This window comes from Ammospiza nelsoni, chromosome 8, assembly GCF_027579445.1.
Source record: "Ammospiza nelsoni isolate bAmmNel1 chromosome 8, bAmmNel1.pri, whole genome shotgun sequence".
In the NCBI taxonomy this organism is placed as follows: Eukaryota; Metazoa; Chordata; class Aves; order Passeriformes; family Passerellidae; genus Ammospiza; species Ammospiza nelsoni.
In genome coordinates, this window is record NC_080640.1 from 8,283,376 (window position 1) to 8,305,739 (window position 22,364).

Consider the following 22,364-nt stretch of genomic DNA (forward strand, 5'->3'; position numbering starts at 1 on the left):
TGTTTCTAAATAGTGTTTACACTATTGTCAAGGACGTTTCAGCTTCTCATACCCTGCCAGCAAGAAGCTGGGGTGGGAGAGGGGGGGAAACACAGCTGGGACAGCTGATCCCAGCTGGCCAAAGATTATTCCACACCAAATGGCATCATCCTCAGTACATAAACTGAGGAATAGCTGACCAGGGAACAGTTTGGGAACTGTCTGGGCATCAGTCAGTACGTGGTGAAAAATTACATTGTGTATCACTGGGTTTGTATATATTATCATGTTATTATTTTGTTTTCTGTCACATTAAACTGTCTTTATCTCGACCCAAAGTTTGAGTCTTCCAGTTCTGAAACTGGAGAGGGGAGTGAGCCAGCAGCTTTGTGGGGCCTAGTTGCTGGCTGGGGTTAAACTACAGGTTTTAAGGAGCATTTTCTAGGACCCCCAGATTTGCAGTTGCACCTCTGAAATTCCAAATGCCTAGAAAGAATATGGAGAAAAAGAACTTGCTCTGAAATAACTCTCTCAATTAATGTTTGTAAGTGAAGTTATGCAGCACATTCTACTTTGAAGGTCATCTGTGATACAAAGTGAAGGAATCATCAGTGCATCATTGGGTAGGTGATGTTTTCATACATGTAGGTATGTGTACGCTTTTATATAAAAATTAATTAGCCAAAATAAAGCAACAGTTTGATCTAACATCAAAGTTAGCCTTGCTATGAGTAGGGGATTGGAGTAGATAATTTACTGAGGTCCCTTCCAACCTGAATTATTCAGTAATTCTAAGTTGCTTTTCTATTGTTAAGATGTTAGTTGAGGAGAGCTGCCAATGCTCATTTTAGCTGAGCTGCTATAGCAAATACAACTGCTTTCACTTAGCAGCTTGTCTGCTGAGGTATTTTTTTCATTTTTTTTTTATTAAATAAAATGGCATTTATGCCGTGCTCTGTATTCCAAAAAGCTTTGTGTTCCACTGAAAAACTGCTGATCCCAGCACTGAAATGCAGTCCAGATTTTTGATGCCCAGCAAAATTTTGACTTTTTAAAAAAATCCAATCAGAATAAGGAATGAAGTCCCGACAGGTGCTAAGTAAGCTGTTCATTAACATTACTGGATTGACTCTTGCATGGTATGTAGGTGCAGAAGATTTTGACATAATGTGCAGGGGTTGGTTATGGAGAATGAGATGCTGTTTATTAAGGTAGAAGATTCTATTTGTCATTACTTGTGCTCTGGATCTTGCAAAAAGGAGAGGCATCTTCGTAACCATCTCTCCAAAAACAGCTGAGGTGAAGAAGAATCCCTCCTGTAAGGCAGCTGCTCAGGGCTATGGGTTTAGACAGTGCTATGGAATGTCTGACATGAGATCCCTTGTTAACATAAACACATGTTTAAATAGGAAGAGAAAAAAAAAAAAATCCAGACTGAAACAATTTATAGACACGTGCCTGGAAATGTCTTGTGTGAAATCACAAAATCGATTAGGTTGGAAAACGCTTCTGAGATCACCGAGTCCCGCCCATGACCCAACACCACCAGGTCAGTGAGTGCCCCGGCCGGGCTCTCCTTAAACACCCCAGGGAGGGCGACTCCACCACCTCCCTGGGCCGTCCGTTCCGCCGTCTCATCGCCCTTCCCGTGAAGAAATTCTTGCTAATGTGCACCCTCAATGTCCCCTGGCGCCGAGTGCACAAACACCGCAGCATGATGTCCTACATCCAGCCGCTCGGAGCTTCCAGCGCCGTCAGTGGATCGCGGGCTTTCGGCGGCGCGGGTGGGACCGCGGCAGCAGCACGAGGGCGAGGACAGGCGGCGAGATGGGTCCCGCGTCACCTGCTGGTGACGGCGGCTGCCGCGATAGCCCGTCCGCCCCGGCCCATCCCGAGGAACCGCGGCCCCCGCGGGGCAGGGCCGGCCCCGCCGCCCGGGGCTGCCCCGATCCCGCCCCCGCCGCCGCGGGGCCCCGCCCGCCGCCGCCATCTTTGTTGATGTGTCAGCGCGCCGGGCCGGGCGGCCGGCGGGGAGTGGGATCGCACTGTGCCCGCCATGGCCGCGCTGCCGCCGCTGCTCCTGCTGCCCGTGTAGCGACCGGGTGAGGGCCGAGCCGCAGCAAGGGCGGACGGGCGAGTGGGTGGGTGGGTGCTCGGAGCCGGCGCCTTGGCACTGCCGGCGTCCCCAAGCCGCGCGGGCACTGCCGGGCTCCTCGAGGGGCCGGCGCGGAACGGCCGAGGGCGCTGGACGGGACGGGCCGGCGCTGCCCGGCGGGCTAGGGAGGGGCGGCGGGGCCGCTGATCCGCTTCACTGTCAGCGCAGATAAACCCTGGGGGCCGCGGCCGCGGGGGCGGGGGAAGGACGGGCGGCAGGCAGAATCCCCCGGTGGCGAGGGGCTCTCCCTGTGCCGGTGGCGGCGCTGGGCTGGCAGGGGTGGCGCCGGGGCCGCGGGCGAGGCGCAGGAGGAGGGAGCGGGGTGACAGCAGGGCCGGGGCTGAGCTCCTGCCTTAGCAACACCTGCCCGGGCCGGACCTCCGAGCGGGGAGCGCAGGCTCCTGGGCTGGCTCGCAGTCCCTTTGTTTCTGTACAGCTTTCTTTCCCTGGGTGTTAATTACGTTGTGCTTTTTCATTGACTGCGTGTTTATTTTCTGTATGGGTAAATAATTAGATAGCGAAGCCCAGCAGCTGTTACGAAGGTTATTTTTTAGAGCCGGCTGCGTTGTTGCGGTAGGGTACGTGTCCTTGTTTTTGCAGATGGTATTTGTAAAAGCTGCCTGCCCTTGTAGGTTTGAAAGAAGGACTTCAGCAAAATGATTGTGATGTAGGCTCACAGATTTTGGCTCTTGTCCCGGAAAATAGTCTGCACAGGTGAGTCTGATACATGTATACTTCCAGCGAGACTCCGTGCAGACCAAATGAGGATTTCTTAGGGAATTGAAATGTGTGAAGATGAGAAGTATGGCATTCCAGCTTTAGTGCTGCTTTGCTTTATCTTATTGTAGAACTGCTTTTCAGAAGTTAAAATATTGCAAGCAGAATACACTGAAAATCCAGGTATGGCTCCTATCCCAGTATGTTTTGTTGTATAAGGAAATGACTGAAACTGTGAGCCACAGCTGTGTTTCTCTAATGTAATCACTGGCTGCACTGAATGCTTATGTTGCACTTGACTTTAGAGAGGAGATGGTTAAGCTCTGGAGATATGAGAAACTGAATGTATGAAGATGTTTCAGGAGGGTGTTAGGTGACTTTTGAAATGTCATTTGTTTTATTTTAAATAAAGAGCTAGATGTATATTGCCTTGAGCCCTTTCTAAAAATCTTCAGTCATCTGTTCTTTTCTGGTTTTAAAACAGTATTTTTCTGTCATTTTATAAGATTTGATTTGGACTTGTTGACATATGTTTGTTGGCATTGTGAGGTTCAGTGTTTCAAACTGTTTAGAAAAGGACTGAAGAACCACATACAGAGAGTGGTTAATTTGATTATAATTAGCACCTCTGTTGCTTAATGCTATATGAAGCCAATGCTGAACTTCCTGAGGCTGGCTTTTAAAAGAGCTATGAAAAATAGAAAGGCAATGTTTTTCTGGATATAATTGTGTTATTAAGCATGTTAAATTAGTAGATGTGGGGTCCAGGAAACAATATCCTCTACTTAGTTCTGGGCTAAATTGTTCTGAGCTTCTTTTCCAGTTGCCAAAGACAGTATTGGATAGCCTCGTAGATGCTACTTACCTCCAAGTCATAGTCCAAGACCTGCTGCCTGAAATTGAGTGTGAAAAAAACTCATCAGAAGGAAATAAATGTCAAAATAGAGGGGAAAATCATGACCCTAATTTCAGGAAGTACATGGAATACTGATACTATAACAATATTGTCTATAATACTACATCTTAGATTAATTAACAGAAGTTAATTAATCTACAGTCTTCTATAGAGCTCTCAGTTGACATTTTCACAACCTAAAGGATTGAAGTGTTTACTTATTTGTTTTCAGGGATACTGGAGAAACTCTAGGAAAGTCAGGTTTGAAAACAGTAGAACTCTCCTGTCGCCCCAAATGGTGTTTTTCAGTATGTAGTGACCATACAGGCAGTAATTCCAGGGCTGGAATTTTACTGCTTTTGGCATGTTCTGGAAACAGCATTTGAAAAGAGCCATTGAAAGCAAACTTGCTGCAATCTCCAGTGCCAAATATGCCATGATCCATGTCTTACCAGTGCCACGACACTACAGGTTTGTAAGAAGGTCTGCCAGAGCTCTGGCTTCTGTAGTGTGAGCAAGAGTTATGGCTCTGTTACAGGTGTGGAAGAGCTGTCATAGAATGTGTGCTTTCTCCAGCTTGTGTACTCAGTCGTAAATTTGATTTCTTCTCCTCCCTGAAGACATTCTTCTTTGCACAGGTGATGTTATCAGTGTCAGAAGGTGAATGAAAACAGGGTTCTGGTGAGGACAGAGCTGCTCCTGGCCTTGTTGTAAGCAGAGCTAAAGGCAGGGTTCCAAAACCTGTCACCAAAAAGGTGACAGTAGTGCTGTTGCTGGCATTGCGTTCATTGGTTGCTGAAGTAGAGACTCATTTTACTGACTTGGGGCAGTAAGAATTGCTCTGTGCTGAAGACACACAGAAGATTGCAAATCCTGAAGTATCCAAGCCTTATGTGATGTTCACAGTAAAAGGATGCTGATGCTAGGGTGTTGTTTTCCTCTGATACATAAGCTTCCAATGTTGGGGCTCCTATGACAAAGGATAACTCTCTCAAGGTGTACCCCATGACTTGTGTTATGATGGGAGCAAATCCAGCGTCACCTGTTAAACCTTAACTGATGAACTTTATTTTGGAGTTGTTAACTCCAGGCATGGAGTTAATATGACCATAATATTAACCCTGTGCATGAGTTTTATAGAAAACCTGGTGCTGCCTTTAAGGAATTGTACATTTCTGTTGAACTATCTAACTTGTGATGAAAGCAAAGGAAAGCAAATACAAAGTTTGAGTAAACCTTGTCTTCTAAAGTACTTGTCTTGTGTTCAAAGAATTGATAGAAATGCTGAGCTTTGCACCTTGGCACTGCCATTGGTGTTTAATGAAGTCACATTGAAAACCTGAGAAGAGTAATTGAGTTGAAGTGTTAAACTGATAAAAGCAAGGAAATCCTGCAAGTACCACTGTGTATATTCACTGTTCCACTCCTTCCCTTCAAGCACATGCATCAAAGCAGGGCTTTGTGTGAGTTGAGTTAGAAGCTGTGTCAAGTTCTGCCTGGCTGGAGGACTCAGTGTCCCAGTGTACAGACAGCTTTTCTATTTCTATTTGATCTTGAGCAAAACTGAATTAATATTGGGACACCTAGTGTGGGTGGGACTCTGGTATGTTTCTTTTGCTTCCTGTATGTGCTGTCTGTAAATACAGGATGGCTGGGAATGGGCACCCGCTTTTTTGTATGGAGTGCAAGCAGGGGTGATCAGCATCATCTCTTCTTCAGCTTAAGAATTCTGTCTTTTTCTTAGGTTGTAGTGATGCTTTCCAGTCCAGTTCATCTCCTTTTAGTGTTTCATAACTTGTGTGACTTGCTGCTCTGATTAATGTTGGATGTGGAATTGTAAGCAAATATATAAACCTGAAGCCAGAAGGAGTTTGAAATTCATCTCACATTAGATTATGTAAATTATTTGGTTTTTTGAACCTTTTTACCTCAGTCCCTTTCAATTTAGTTCAAACCTTTGTTTTGTGTCTCTACACAGCTGCTATACAGTAGAGCTGCATTTTATGTCTAATGTAAACCAGAACTTAAGCAGAATCCTCTTTTCTTACACAAACTTCAGTTGAAAACAGAGTTGTCTCTAGTTGAGCTTCCCTGTTTTGCAGTGTTACCTGGTGATGTAAGGCTTAGTCTGAGAAAGGCATTGTGACAGAGTTCTTGTGAAAGATACCATGCAAAACACAGGTAAGCTGGGGATTGACTGGAAACAATAGGAAGGTGTGTTTGGCTGACCACTGTGTTGACTAGTAGACAGTAGCTACGGAAAAAGTAGCCTTAGGAAAAAGAAACCAAAAACTTCACCCAACAAGTGAAGTAAAAAGGTGGAGTTAGCCTGTCCAGATTAGTTTAGGTAACAGTATTATTAGGAATACAGTGAGCTAAAACAAGCTATAAAATTTCTCTTCAATTTTATTTTTAGTTTTACTGTCATGTAAAATTCTTACCAAGAGTTCTCATGCAATGACAAGTTGGCACTGACTTGGAAAAGCATTTTAGTTTGCTTAAGTAATGATTATTGTGTAATAAAGATGTGAAAAGTTCTTGAAGAGAGGCATTTTGGGTTTTGCAATGAACAACACAACTGTAAGAAGCTAGAAATGTTTTCATACCCCAGAATTATTCTTTAGCAATCTTGTTGGGTTGCCATAATACACGTGGTAGCACATAAACTGTCTAACAGGTTCATCTCTTACCTGAGTTTAATAGATTGGAAATTGAATTAAAATGGCAACTAATTCTAACAGTTGTCTGGCTGTTAATGGTTACTTTAATATCTCTGGCTTAGGAAAACGTCTGTAAAGATAATAGAAAGTACTTTATTTTTCTGTTGTGATTCATCTAAGACTGTGTTTCTAATGGAATATTTTATAGCATGATAGCTAAAGGAGACAAAGACCTTTGTGAAGCAAACTGTTCAGGCAAGTTTTGTTCTTTCCAATAAATGCTGGGCACTTGTGAAGCTTTTTTACATTGGGTTGCAGGTTGCTTCATATGTTTGTGACTTGTCAAGAAAACTCTACAAATCATTTTTATTCTGTTCAGTGTTCTTCAGCCAATAAATCCTGGTTAAGTCTTTGAAATACAAAGTCCATCTCTGGTGTTAGACTGGATTATACTGCATCTCACATTAACTCTTGAATTTGCAGTTGAACTGGTAAAGCACTTGTACTCTCTTTTTGTTGCTCAGGAACCTGCAAGAGGGGAGTCTGTAACTGAGCTGTGCAAATGGTGCTGATGTGCAGCTTTTGCTTTTAGTGGGGTCTTCTGATGAGCATCAGAGCTTTATCATGAAAGTCTTTTGAGCGTTGACATTTCAGTCATATGTCACTTCATTTCATGGGTGCATGAGTGGAAATGTAAGGCAGTATAAAAAATCTCTTCAGCAGAGCTTTTAGTCTGTACTGCAGTGATTGGGGAAAGAACCAACCTGTTATTGCACTATAAATGATAAATGTGCTTTTGGTAAAGTTATCTATTTATCTTTGCTTCATGAGCTTCAGTAGCTGCTTACATGGAGTGAGGTGCTTCCAAGATGGGATTCTTGAGTGTAATGAACCATGTATAAAAATCAATCTGTGGATTGGAATTTAATATTATGTATTCTTTAACGTGAATGAGTAGGAGGCAGAGTTTAAATGGTGGAGCTTATATTGATTCTGAGTTGGCCTGTACACTAGATTCCTTTTTTAAAATCATAATTATTGTTGAATAACAACTTCCAAGGGTTAAATGTAAAACTGCTATTTTAGGATAGCTTTAGGGCATTGCTGATCCTTATAAGAATTTTTGAAGATAATGTCAGCAAAAAGGTGTGTTTTGAAACAGTGCTCAGTATTACTGAATTAAACACAGTCCTTGCTTGCATGTGAAGTAAATGTTAGATTCCATTCCAGCAGAAAGAGCTGAAGTGTCAGCTCACCTCCAAGTTGTTGATAAGATGAGAACTACTTGTGCTCAGTGCTTTTGCAGGTCAAGACACAGAACACTGTAAGACAGTGGATGTTTTATTTGTAGCTGAGTCCAGTGCATGGGTGTGTCTGGGCAGGCTGCTGAGAGCTTTAACTCTGGAGAGCTGGAGTAATGGGAGAGTGATTTGCAATGTGACTTCAGGTATAAATGTCAATCTTCAAAACAGCTGTAAAATACACATAACTTCCTCTTGCAAATTCACATGACTGCATTTTAATTTGCTATTGGGTGATACCGGAAAAAAAAAGTCAGTATTTTCTTTGCAGTTAAAATTTTATGAGGATAATGCTTTTCATTGTAAAAAAAAAAAAAATAAATCTGTCTTCCAGACCTCCCAGTTCTAGATTTAGCTGGTAGTTTGGAGTTTTTAGTAGTCTTTTGGTGTGTGTATCTTGTTTTTTTAACCTTTATTATTTTATTATTAGATAATCTTTGAAAGATTTTACAACTAAGTTAAAAGTATGTCTTTTTTCAGGTATCACACATATCAATGAACAGGCCTCTTGATTGCAGGACTGTTAGAAAGCCAGAGTACTAAAAGTGAACAGTTCCTGGTATCTCTTTAGACCAGCTGCAGTTTCAGGTGCTTCAGTGCTCTGCTTTGGTTTCTGAATTGTTGCAGGTGAACAAACAGGGCAGTCATTGTGAAAGCATTACATTTCTACCTGGTTGAGCTGGGGTGTAGAATTTTCTGTTCATCTAGTACTGGGCTCTGCAGAGAGAAACCCCACAACTTTCTGTATCTGTAGGCAGGCTGTATGTCTGCTTTCCTAAATTCAGTTTTGCCGAAACTGGAATGATTCATAGATGTCTGCATCCAGCACCTTCAGTATCAAAATGGAGCTATTTTTACCCTCCTTGCTCCCACAACGTTGCCATTAGCTGGCAAACAAAAATCTCTGTAAACCCACAAACAGGCATTTTTGGTTGAATTGGAGAGAAGGATGCAGAAGAGCAGAGCTATTTGTAAAATCAGTTGGGATGTGTTACAGGGAGCAGTAACAGTGCCTGGGACTGACAGCTGGTTATTTCAGCTATGTGTTGCTGCCCACTCTTCTGGGGTGGTACTAGGGAAAAGAAGTCATTATTAGCTCTCACTGGGGAGCCTGAGCATGTTAAGAATAAACCCCTTTTCTAGCTATCTCCATAAGAAGCTCTCCAAAGGACAAGCATCCCTTCTCCTGGTTGCTGCCACTGGACACTAAACCTGAACTGCAGAGTTCAGGAACCAGAGCCAATATGGAAGGATATAGAGGAAGGATGGTGAGTGTTACAGAGCATTTGAAGAGACTACTGCTTAAGGATGTTTGCTGGGATTTTTATGGAACTTATCTTCAGAATGTGCCATCTTGGAAAAGAAAATAAGGAGTAACAGCAGGAATTTTGTGAGTTGTCATCCAGTTCTTGAGAAAGAACCAGGAAGTACAGATCACAAATTGCAGCATGAAGAGAATTGCTCTGAAGCAATTTCAAGGCCCTTATTTTCTAGATAGGTTTTTCCTGTAAATATGTGGACTTTGTTTAGAGGTGTGCTGTGATTCCTTGGCAAGTTTACAGTACACAGTGCAGTGACAAAGCAGCTCTGAGTCCTGAGGTGACATCAGAATAAGAGCAGTAAGGACTTCTGGGAACTTGGGGTGCTTGTGTTGGTGTCACCAGGTTTTTCTGTCACTGAGCTGCTTGCCAGGCCCTGTCATGGTACTTAGGACAGTGCTGAGTGTTGGAGTCATCTGCCCGTGGCTGCTGGAGCACTGCATCACTCCTTTCCTTGTCCCCCACCTGCTCTCTGAAATGCATCACAACTCTGTGGCAGCTCTGAGTATTTTGAGACTTCAGTCCATTACTACAGGAAATTTGAGTACTCTGCTGTGACTGATGTGAAATGGAAAGATGAAAGCTACCTTGTACTTCTGTTTAAAAATGAGCTTGTTTCATATCCTATAAAACCTGTCTGGATACTTTTTACATATCCAGAGGTAAACAGTAAATATGGTCTGAGCTGGAGTGAGAAATGCTTTTTCACAATTTTTTTGGATTGCACGTGTATTTTTTGGAGAGTAGATGATTCCTGAGCACAGCCAGGCATGGAAAACATCTGCCCAAAGATGATGCAAAACCCTTTCTTGTTGAAAGGAGCTAAAAGAATTGACTGCTACTGGCTATTATGTTATGTAATGTGTAGTTGAATGTGTCTGGTGTCCACTAAACTGTATTTGCTGTATTAAGTTTTTATTACTCCTCTTTCAGAAGGTTTTCTGCCTGAGAGTCCCTTAGCTCAATGCTCTTCACTTTCATTTCAAGCCTGGGTTGAACAAGGTTTCATATCTGCACTCACCTGTGTGTGAAGCATTATTCCTTCCTGCCCTTTTTTGCCCCTCTCTCTGCAGTATTTTTAGGCATTGAGGTGTAACTATATGTATATTTTTTTCTCTTTAAGCAGTGATTTTTGTTTCTCAGGACCTTGACCTTAAGTTTGCTTACAGAACCACCCCAGGCACACATTTCTGTCATTCTTTAATCTGTTTGTTGTAAAGAACCTCATTGTGATAGTTACTAGGTGACAAGGCACACTTTCTTTTTTTCACTTGTTTTTAGTCAAGTCTTCTAGGGAGCGACACCTCAGTGAAAGATTCCTATAGTTATCATTTAATGTGTTTCTTTAGCTGTCATCTCACTTGTGTTTTGGAATTGGCTGAAACAAAGTATTTTTCCTCTTTCTTGACTATTTACAACAGAAGTATTGAGAGTTTGGGTCAAATTCTGCTCATTTTATGAAATTAAATTCCAGCATTAGTAGTGCATGTGCTTAGGAAAAGACCTTTGTAGTCAGGGACTTAAAAGAATCATATTTGTATTCAGTAAGAAGATTGAAAAGACAAGCAGTTTGAAATGGCATAATATTGGATTAAAACAGACCAGAACCTTGTCTGTACTCATTGCATAGCAGGCTGGAGCTGGCAAAGGTGGTGTTGTAGTCAGAATTAGCAGTACTGCCATGGCAGGAGGGATTTCCAACCAGTACAGTGGATGAGCAGCCAAGGGACGAGGGTGCCAACAGCTTCCCTAAAAAGTTAGGAGTGTAAGCAGAGGAAAGGGGAGGTCTGAGTGTTACAGAAAATGCTTTTCTCTGTGCCAGTGCATGGACTCTGAAGTGAGAATTTGCTGTTACAGCATGAGCTTCTCTGGACTGCTGCTTAAGGTAGCTACAGGAAATTTTTTTCTTCCTTTAGCTGGCATGTTACAGGAGTGTATATTGAGATTTTTGATATTCTCCCAGGATAATCAATACTTATACTGTGTCAGATACTTCCTTGAAGAGCTTAATTGACTCATTGTCGTATTTGTTCTTCTTATTTGATTAGCAGTTAATAGAAGACGTTTCTGTTGTGTAACAAAGTGAAATAAAAAATGCTATTTCCTGAGTCTTTGTATTCACTGCCATACCTGGGAGACATTTGTATTCAAAAGTTGTTGTGCTGTTCACGTGTTCCTTTGGCAGGCTCTCTGCTCCCTGCCTCTGATTCCAGTCAGCTGTGCTATCAGCAATTTAGCAGATAAGCACATCTTAGTTTAAGTAGTGTGATAAATGGCTGTAATCCTTACCAGTACCAGCCTTTAATGTTATGTGTCCTGTGCTAGCTATTTAACTACTTACTTATTTTAGATGTTACTGTGGAACTTGGAGATCATCTGTGCTGGTGCAGGTTTAAGCTTAGTTTTGTGAATAATGATGAAAAGTATGCATGCTCTCTGCATCTTTGAAGGACACATCTGTGATGAGAAACAACAGTGGCTGTTTAAAGAAAAGGCAGTTTTGGCTTTGAAGGGTACAACTTGCCTGTGTTCTGATGTGTAGGGAGGTGTTTTGCAAATGTGGCTGAGCTGTGCTCCTGTTCCTCATTCCTGGATCTGAACTGATGTAATTCCACTTGGATTTGTGTCACTGCACTGGGGGAGAGCACAGCCAGCTGCCTCCTCTGCTGTGGGACAGGAGCATGGGGGAGGATGTGTGGAGTGTCACACTAATTGTGAGCTGTAAAACACAGGACAGCTGGTCGGACCAGTTACACAGAGTCCTGTCACAGCTGCAGAGAGTGTCACAGGGCAGTGACAGAGCTTTTCTCATGCTGCCCTGGATGGATAGCAGTCATTCATGGCATGTGGGCAAGCAGGCTTGGGCTGGGCCACTCTGGGTGCTGCTCTGAGAAGGTCCTGTGGCCCAGGCAGCAGAAGGGACTTAGACTTCAGGGTGAAACAAGCATCACATTTCTGTCCTGCTATCAAGATGATGGTCAGGCCTAAGGAAGGAGCAGAGCACATGGTTGAAGGTAGGAGCTTTGCAAAACAGTGCAAGAATCCAGCACTTTGCTGTCACTCAACACACTGTGCTTGTTTGATGTTTAAACATATCATTACATAAGCCAGTTCACTTGCTTCAGTCAAGATTTGCCTTTTCTGATTGTTTTTGCTGCCTTCTGAAGACATCATAAGAGCCACTAAACTGTTTTGTTTCCTTAATGCAGTATACATAACCGTAGTACATCCCTGATTTTGAAAAGGTAATTTTAGTAGGGTAATACAAGATGGATATTAAACCTGGGAAGGTGTGGATCTCCTATCAGATGGTGTCCAAATGCTATCTGGAGCTTGATGGATTTGTGTGTTTGATGTGAAACAGTCAGATATTAGCATGTTTCATCTCAACTGGCTGCTGCTAAACCGAAGGATTCTTGTGTCACACAAAATGTTTTGCTTACAAACCAAGAGGCTTTTCTCCAGTGACATCACTGCAGTTTTGTCTCTGGCATTATATAGGAATTAGCTGTTATACTCAGTTGCCTGAGGTAGGCAGAACAAACTTTGAATATTCAGGAGGTATTTGAATGTCAGTATGAATTTGCATTGACAGCTGCTCCACATGAGTTCTTTGTCTGCACGTTTCTGGTGTGAAAATAAGCTGTGACCCTGTGATCAATTATTTAATTTCTGTTTAAGAGTTAGTAATTAGAAGGTAAAAGCTAATATTATTCATTGACAGTAGGGGGGAAAATCTATGTATGTCATACATAGGTTCAGATAGGTGCAGGCAGATTTGGGCAGATAAGGCTAAATCCAGTGTATTGGAATCATAAAGACTGTGAACTTAATGTGGTAAATTATATTCTAGGTACCACTGGAAATTAAAGTACAACTGCAGGGAACACTAAATCATCATAATTTACTTTTCATGCTTTAACTGATTTGTATAGTCATTACTCAAATTCCTCATGTGTTTGATATAAAACTTACACTTTAGTTATGATTAATAATAACTAATTTATTTGGATATGGAGTCAGTGGCTCTTGTTTTCTCTGTGACTGAGTAGTGCAAATAATTGTATTTCTGATTCCACGTAGATTAGTCTTTGTAATGCTAATTCACAGTATTATTTACAGAAGGAAGTAACACAATAAAAAGAAAACTGAGTGACCTTCCTAATGTGCTCTTTAACAGGGCTGTATTTTTCACTTGTTGCTTCCATATGGAGATAAATACCCTCCAGCTTGCTGACTGGACTGGAAATTTTACGTGTAACAACCAACATGGAAGTTCATGTATCCAATTTTACCACTCCCTTTCTTGTGGTAAAGGTGAACTGCAGCAGCTGGGCAGTCACAAGCAGGTTTGAGGCAGTAGTACATCAAACAACTGCACATTATGGGATGTTCTGTAATACTTGAGAAGTCCCTTTAAAAAGGCTTAAAACAAGGTAGAAAACCCCCTCTGATCATTCCAGAGAAAGCATCATCAGGAACTTTGACTAGAGTAACTACTAGAGAAAAAACCAGTTCCTCAGCTTTATGCTAATAGAGTATCTTTTACAGCTGAGTGTGAAGTGGATTATAAACTTCTTTTGACAAGAGGGAACAGATACTTGCAGGTGAATTTTTCTTCTGTCTTAACTGCATAATTGGCAAATTATCTTATGATTATTGATTAAAGTGCACTAGTCTGAAAGCATTGGTTTTTAACAGCATTTTAATTAAGTAGGAACTAATGTGTTCTGCAACTATCAAGCTGAATACTTTTTCTTGCAGTTATGTTCACTTTTACTTTCACATTGAGACTGTCAGTTGGGTTTGTTTTGTTTGAGAATAATAGTAGTACATTGTGAACTTTCATTGCTAGCAGAAGTTATCAAAGGGTAGATGGGTACCAAAAGAGCATTTGTTTGGACTGCATGAACCAAGCAGTGAGATTTGCTGGTTCCATTGTTGACCTGAACATAAATCTTTTGAAGCAAAGGGTAATGAAAAGTTTGCATTGTTTATAAATAGCCTAAATTTCCAGTGTAGGAGGATAGGGTTGCATATAAAAGTTAGGACTGCTGTAATGAATTTCTCCTAATGGAAATAAGGGCTTCCTGTGCTTGCTAAAAATGCTAGTAGTCTTTTCAGATACTGGACCATCTGGGATTCCTGAAAAAGTATTATAAGTCAAAAAGTATTATACCCAGGCTCTTCCATAATTATTCTGGCTATTTGGTTCTCACTGTGGTGTCCTTCTAGAGAGCTTCTACTGAGCTTTTCAAGTCCTTGCTCTGCAAGCCACTGTTTGACAGAGTAGATCTGCCCCAGCCCATCTGTGCTCTTCCACAGCGGATTTTGGTTGCTTGAAAACAGATGGCAAAAGAGAATCTCACCCCATCCTCCCCCAGCCCCTTCCCTTAGTTTCCTGGGTGCAGATGCATTTTGCTGTATGGATGCTCAGTGAGGACAGGACTCTGAGGAAATTGGATATTCTGGCTGGACCAGGGAGTCACCCTGTATTGTAAAAATGAATAAATCAAGACATGTTGCTTTCAAATCATGTATAGGGAAGTAAGAGCTGTAAGACCCTGGGTGCTTAATCTTTTTAGGTTATTTATTGTCATGAAGTATTTTTAGAAGTGATTACTTGGAATTTTTGTGGATTTAAATGGTAGAATTATTAATTCTAAGAAGTTCTGCTTTTTTCTTACCTTGGCATTTACTATCTCTCTGCTTCATGTTTGCTATCCCTCATTTCTCACCTTCTCTTAAGAAAAAATGTATTGGAGCATTTACTTAAAGGTTGGGCAGAAAGATCAACAAATTCTGTATAATATGTATCTAAATATTTTTCCACTTAGAATTTTACTTTCTAGTAGTCTTTATTCCCCCTATCTCAATCTATTTTGATATTGTATATAACATATTGTAATATGAATTCTCCATCTAGATTTCCAAAGGAAGATTATGGAGGAACATTTACCAGAAATGCAGAGCACACTGGAGCCAGTCAATCTGTCAGATGATGCCTCTTGCAAGTCCTCAGAAAATGAGAAGGCTGATGAAACACCTGGAGTGGAGGAATGCCCAAGCACCAGTTGCACTGGAGGTGATGCTGCTGTCTTGGAGAGGAAATTGAGTTCCTTGTCCCCAGATCAGGATGGCACCAGCAGCAGTGGGGCCCCAGCAGAAGGACAGCAGCCGTGTGGAGGGACAGACTCCTCTGCCAATGCCTGCTGTGAAACAAAGGCAGGAGGCTCCACAAAATCACAACATCTACCTAGTGAAGAACTTGAACAACATGATCCAAAAACTAACCAGACAGAACAATCATTAATGGAAATATTACAGGATCTAAGGGAGGAGTCTGATTTTGTGAAAAAATCAAGTGATAAAATCTATTCAGAAAGCCCCTATGACACAGACTGCACAAAGAAACTTATTTCTACAATACATCAGACTTCCTCACAGGAGGATTTGCTGAAGGAAATAGAGTCTGAACTCTTATCCACAGATTTTTCAAAAGAACCAAAGCTCCCCAATGGTGTGCAGAAGGGTGAACATGCCTTGGCTGTGTTTGAAAAATGTGTACAAGATAAATACCTACAGCAAGAACAAACTATTACAAAGTGAGTATTTGAGTATGTGCTTCACAGTTGGAGGTGTGTGCTGAACAACTTTGGCTGTATGTTGTGTGCACCTGCATACAACATTTTGGTATGAAGCAAGTTGTCTTGAGTTGGTATGAGGATAGTTAATGAGATTTTTTAAAATTGTTTTGTGCAAGGAATAATTTTTACTTGTGGCATGTACTTGTAAATAAAATTGTGTGCCTAGATGTCTGAATTCTTGCAGGATTTGGCAGGAACTGAATAGCCAACTGTGTCATTGAATAGCTTGCCAATGTCTAGAATTACTTAAATACTGCAGCAGTAATGGTGATTTAAAAATAGTCCAGGATTCATTCAGTCCATATGTGTCTGTGGAGAAATGAATCTTTGAAAATACTAACTCCCACAATGGGCATTTTATTTATGTTCAGAATTGCTTGTTTCTTTTTCCAGTAGTATTCAATCTCCTGCTGTCATCCAGCAAAGTTGTTAATCAGATGAGAGTATTATTTGAGTTGGAAGTGCCATATGCAGATAAACTGCTCTGCACATTTTTTAGGAGGACTTCTGAAATGCATGGCTTATAAGTGTTATAATTAACTGGGCTTAATAGTTCTACCAGGCAGTATTCAACATGAATATTTCTGTTCATCAAAAGTCAGTTCATTGCTTGACTTCATGATTCCTTACTTGGTGTTTAATACTCTGTTGCCTCTTTAGAAATGTTTTTTTGCTAACAAAATGTAGCCTCTAACTTTATATTTATTCCTTTTTGCAGAGCTGGAAATAGAGTACTACTTTTTGTATAAGGCTCTGCAGTACCATGATATAGGAGGACATCAAAGGAAGGGAAACCAGACAGGGGGACAGAGTCCCAGTAGGGAAAGTATTCTGTTGCACTTCACCAGTTAACCTCTGACAGAAACCATCCATGTGAGGAGAGTCAGCTGATGACAGGAAGAATGCACAGTTACACATTCAGAAGTTACAGAGGAGGAGTGGGAATCTGAAGTAGTGGGTGTGTAGAGAGAGGTAATTCCAGGAGATCATGAGATAAAGAGTTTTACTTACTCATAGTAAACTCAGAGGCAGGGCAGCATTTTCAGCCATGGATCAATTACTTCCTCAGGGACAAGTGTTTTTATATGTGTGTATGTTATATATACATACAGAAGGCTTTATGTAAAAACATGTCTCTTTTGGGCAGCTGCAATCATTTGACACTTGGGAATTCACCTTAAGAGTATGAAACTGCTGTGGAATATTTTGTGTTTGGCCCAAAGGCTATTCTGGGTTCTGTTTGTTTTGTCCCTTACTTGATGATCAGCAGAATTCCTTGTAACATCATTCTGGAAATAGCCCAGTTGTCTCCTGTGATCAGATCTAAATATGTATGTCAGCAGCTGTGGCATGAATTAAGAATTTGTAATCCTGGAATATTCATTAATAGATTAAAAAGCAAATCACAGGTGCTCAGCTCTTTGTAACTGATGGTTTTGAATTCTTTATAATTTAGGAGACTAGTTTGTTCAGAGATTTTTTTTCAACAAAGGGGTGGATAAAGGGATAATTAAGTATCTTTTTCAGGTAAATGCATGCCTTTCAAAAATTTATGCATTTAGTGGCCTAAAATACCCACCATGTAATGGTATCTGCAAACATGTAAATACATGTGAGACTATTCATTCAGCAGTTCTGACAATGTAACTTCTGAGTTTTATGTTAGAATGTCAAACTAGGTCTGAGTTGGCTTCAAACAGCTGAACTGGATTTATTGCTGAAAATTGAACTTTATGAAGAGCATGGGCACAGATACGTGTTACCCACTTAGGACTTAAATCAGGATTCTGTTTCTTACCAGGTTGTGAACTTCTTGGGTACTCTGAGAAATCCATGAAATAAATAAAATTTCTGTGTTTTCAGACAAATGACTGGTGAGACTATCTGACTGGAAGTTACTGTATGTCATTATCTTAAAATTACTGGCATTTACAATTTCCTAGTTTCATAGAGTTACCAAATGTCCCATGTCATTATAGACCACAGCCACCCTAAAATGCTGGAAACAAGCAGTTTCCTCACAAGGAGGCTGCTGCTTGCTCTTTTGGAGTTAAGTTCCACATGCACAGTATTCTTTTTTTTTTTTTTTTTCCTTGTAAAGCTTTCATGGGTTTTTTTAGGGTTTCTGGCTTCCAATAAAACTTGCAGATCGATGAGCAAAACCCATGTTTCTTGAGATTGAAAACAAGCAACCAAAAAACCCCAGTACTGATGTACTTTGTTTTTAATTTTTTTTTCTTTACAGATTGATGAAAGAAAATAAAAAGCATCAGGAACTGATTTTGGAAATTTGCTCAGAAAAGGACAAATTAAAAGATGAATTGAAAAAACGAACAGAAACAGAAAAGCAGCACCTCAGCATCATTAAACAGGTACAGATAACAAAACAGAAGTGCTGGTTAGTATTTCACCTGTGTATAATGTCGCTGTTGCCACTGTTGATTCCCATGCTTGTTATCCTGAGCTTTTTAAGAGGATAAATCTACTTTTGTATTCCAAGAAATTGTCTAAGTGCCTTTAGTGAATTTGGATAAGCTGACTTTCTGGATTCCCATCCCTTAAATGTTCTTTATCTGGCAGTCTCTGCTGTGGTAGTAGCAGGTACTAAATACAGGAATTTTCTGAGGGGCTTGTTAGAACCCCAGCAGGCCAAGGAGGACCATGGTTTGTGCATGGTGGAGGCTGCTTTTAGTGTGGGAAGAAAAGGTTTCACACCAGGTGTCACTGCTTGGCTGTTATCAGCTATCTGCTCATGTCCCTGCAGCTGGCTGGCCAGCTTTATAAACTGATTACAGATTACATCTTTGAAATCTGGCAAGAGAAACATTTAAAATACCAATTTCTGTTTGTCCAAGTGCTGGTGACTATCCTGGTTGTCAGGTTTCTTTGTTGGTGTCTGCATCATGCAGAAATCTGTTCACAGAGCAGGGTGTCAGGCTTGAAGTGTTCTAGAGGAATATATTCATGTAGTATATTCATATATTCATGGCTGATTTCAGAGAATATTTGAAAATCCATTATGTGATTGAAAAGTGTTATTTTTAGGCTACACATGCTTGTGCCTGAATAAACCAGTATGAGCAACTCTCTCATTCTTTCTTGTCTGTATTTCCATGATAGCTCTGTCGTGAGTCATGTATGATTTCTTGAAGCTCTATCATGCAGCAATTGCTTTATTCCATTCTGAAGAAAATACTTGTGAGGGTGTTTGTGATACTACATGCTTGCAAGTGATTTCAGAAAATATTCTTTTGGACTATAATAGTTTTATATAGCTGTTGATAGCACTTGAGCTGTAAGAGACATTGCAGTGAATCATTTGCATTTTTCTATTTGTGAAGGTGGTGTTTTATTGTTGAAATTTCTGTGTTAGTGCTTTATGGTAACTTCTCTGTATATGAAACCTTGGCTGCACTCAATGCTCTAGACAAACTGTACCTGCCTGCTTGTACATGTGAAGCTTTTTCTTTGGCACATGATGCATTTGCAGAGCTGAACAAAGTGTGGTCAAGTCATGGTGTGGTAACAGAAGCAAATTGGGTGGTTCTTGCCTCTTACACAGCAGCTTGGGACTGCACAGAATGTACAGTACTGATCCTGGCATCCTGACACTTCTCCTCCAAAGCAAACAAACAAAACCAAAACCCCCAGCCTGGGTGAGCTGGCTTTCCCCTGGGACAAGAGGAGAGCTGTGAGGCACAATTTGAACAAGATTTGGGCAATGTCACAGCCTTTGCAGCCACCAGGCTGCTCCTGCTGGATTTGCATGACTTGGCAGGGAGCACCCTCTGGGAAGTGTTCCAGTTAACACTGGGGATTATTCTTCAGCTGGATCAGGTCTCTGACTTGGTTCACTAGGTGGCTAAAAAAAGTGCCAGCATGATGACTAAGCTCATCTTTATTTGCTGAGTGATTTTTTCAATGAATTAATTCCCAGTCCATTTCAGTATGGATGCATGGCTGCTTTGCTGGCATGGTGAAGGATATGGCACAAGGATAGGAACTAAAGGATGGAAGGTGAGCTGCTCTTCTCTGGCAGCTCTGACTTGCTGTCAGTCTGTTATTTTGTATAGTAAATTACTGTGCCTGGTGTTTTACTTGGTTTGAAGCATCTTCACTCTCACTGAAGATGAGAATTGACATTTTTCATGCTTTTCCTACTCATGCAAAGCTAGATGTTGATATGGGTGGTTGCAGCCTGACAAGTGTAAAATACAGGTAAATATCTGTTGAAGCATCTAATTTTGTGTGAAATATGCCTGCCTCTATAAAACATGATCAAAGAGTTATTTTCCCTATAATTATATAATGATGTTGTCTTTTAGCTGGAAGCAAGAATAGAAGAGCTTAATAAAGAAGTGAAAACTAGCAAAGACAGACTTGTAACTCAAGATGCAGCAGCCAAAAATACTATTCAGCAGTTGCATAAAGAGATGGCCATTCGAATGGAACAGGTAATTTGAAGAAACTTAAACTATTGTACATCTACATTACTGAACAAACTTGGTTCTTGTAGGAAACATATTGGATCACTAAATAAGACAGAATATTCAAAGATTGGATCTGCTAGTGTGCAGTTATATATGCATTTTTGATAACAGCTATTTCGAAATTCACTGCTGACAGTTAACACTTCAGAGTGCCTGATAACTCTTTTAAAAAATACCTATTTTTATATGTATTGAATTCAGCTCTCAAGGAAATCTCATTTTCTTTACCTGTAAGCTGAACTTGATTCAAAAGGAGCTAAAAGCTGACAGTAGCTTTTTTCATACAGGCTGTCAAAAAAATTAATATTTTTCTCAATTCCAGCACAAAGCTTTTATTTTATCTTTGTGTTACTGAAATCTGGGATTTTTTTTTTCCTTTTTAATATCATACTATACCAAGTATTTTCTCAGTTGCATGTGTTCTAAAGCTCAGTGTCTGATTTTATTTTTTTTCCTAATTTGAGGCAGAACTTGTTAGGTGTGGGGTGGGGGGAATCTTTAAAAGTTAGCCACTGAAAGTGATCCAGCTGAAAAACAAGCCACTGGATAATGATTGTGCAGTTGGCAAGTTGGCATGTGGATGAAGGAAGAGAGAGTACCAATACTGACTATTTGCAAAATTCTGTTCCTAAATATTATACTTCTTTTCTTCTAAAAACCAAATTACTCATGTATTGATAACTTATTTGAGATGTTCAGCTGTGAAGATGCAGCTGTTACAATATTTATTGTTAAAAGTAGGAGTAATTTCAGTGCTTAAGAGGGATTGAATGTTTGTCAAACTGGAGCTTTTGAGTCCTGCCTTGTTATGTTACTCTACTGCAATACTAAAAGTACCTGGTTAATTCTGAAATGCAAGGTCTGATTCCTTGTGTTTGGTGTTTTTCAAGGCAAACAAGAAGTGTGAGGAAGCTCGGCACGAGAAGGAGACGATGGTGATGAAATACGTCCGCGGGGAGAAGGAGTCGCTTGACCTCCGAAAGGAAAAGGAGGGCCTGGAGAGGAGGCTGAGAGACGCAAACAAAGAGATAGAAAAGCTTACAAATAAAATCAAACAACTTTCTCAGGAAAAAGGAAGATTGCACCAGCTCTATGAAACAAAGGTACTCCAAGGACTGCTGTGTGACTTGATTAAAAGCACTGTCACAACAACCTGATCACTTGTTTGCTGTTGTACTTGGTAAAAGAAACCTGTTCTCATTTATTTTCTGCTGCACAGCTGTGAAAATGTCTTCCTTCCAAGGAAAGGGGGAAAAGTTACTCAGTTCTCATTGCAATCTTTTTGAAGTTCCTTTTAATATTTCCCTGAATATTAATTTGTGAAACATAAGATTTTTTTTGTTTTTTTTTAACAAATTTGAGAAGACAGCTTGTTTCAGTTGTCTAGATAAAGGCTGCAGTGGCATTAAACTACTGCAGTCTTTTTTTGTTGTTTTTTCTATGTTTTCACTCTGTATTCCCTTTTTTTACTACTAAAAATTGATAATAAAGCAATAGAATTCTTCATGCAAAATTTTGCCACTCATTTTTAGAAAGCAGTAAGATTATTATTAAATGGTTCAAGTCTTTTGGTACTCCTTCAAAGCTGTTTTTTCAATTCTGTTTCATGTGGAAGATTCAAAAATTAATAAATGACTAGAAACTACACTTCTGAAACATAAATTTCCTCTCTGGTGCTTTGTCTTTTCAGATATATGATATTAACATATGCTAACAGTAATGCAACCTTGCTGTTCTAACCACAACACTAACGGGGTTTTTTTTCCCCACTGGATTTAAGCATTATTAGGCATTCTGAAATATGTGCATGGTTTTGCAAAACCCAGACAATAAGAAAAAACAAACAACTTGATAACTGGAGTTTTATTCTAGAAACACTAGATCATTTAATTTTATAAAAAACCTATGAAATTTTCTCAGGACGGTGAAGCCACTCGACTCAACAGAGAAATAGAGAAATTGAAAGAAGAAATCAATTCTCATGTTATCAAAGTAAAATGGGCTCAGAACAAATTGAAAACAGAAATGGATTCACACAAGGTGGGTAAAGTGATGCTGATACCATTACATGAAAATATAGTCAGAGTAATGTACTTGTTACAGTATTTACTTTTTATGTACTGTTCCTAATGTGGTGTTCCTGTTTAATTTAAATACCTGCAGCAAAAGTCAGAATAGTGTTCTCAAATAATGATACTGAA

General features: G+C 40.4%; 1 protein-coding gene across 2 annotated transcripts in view; it reads left to right on the plus strand.

Moving 5' to 3' along the window:
• The first annotated feature begins 1,963 nt into the window (after positions 1–1,963).
• CCDC186 (coiled-coil domain containing 186) overlaps positions 1,964–22,364 on the plus strand; it is a 34,581-nt gene continuing 14,180 nt past the window's right edge. Inside the window, exons 1-6 of one of the 2 annotated variants that reach the window (XM_059476790.1) lie at positions 1,964–2,081; positions 14,953–15,631; positions 17,919–18,045; positions 19,999–20,127; positions 21,054–21,266; positions 22,084–22,203. In XM_059476790.1, the coding sequence (XP_059332773.1) occupies positions 14,970–15,631; positions 17,919–18,045; positions 19,999–20,127; positions 21,054–21,266; positions 22,084–22,203 (1,251 nt within the window). In that variant the 5' untranslated portion in view covers positions 1,964–2,081; positions 14,953–14,969. Of the gene's footprint in view, positions 2,082–2,982; positions 3,035–14,952; positions 15,632–17,918; positions 18,046–19,998; positions 20,128–21,053; positions 21,267–22,083; positions 22,204–22,364 lie in introns of those variants that run through there. The other variant, XM_059476791.1, reaches the window with a different exon arrangement.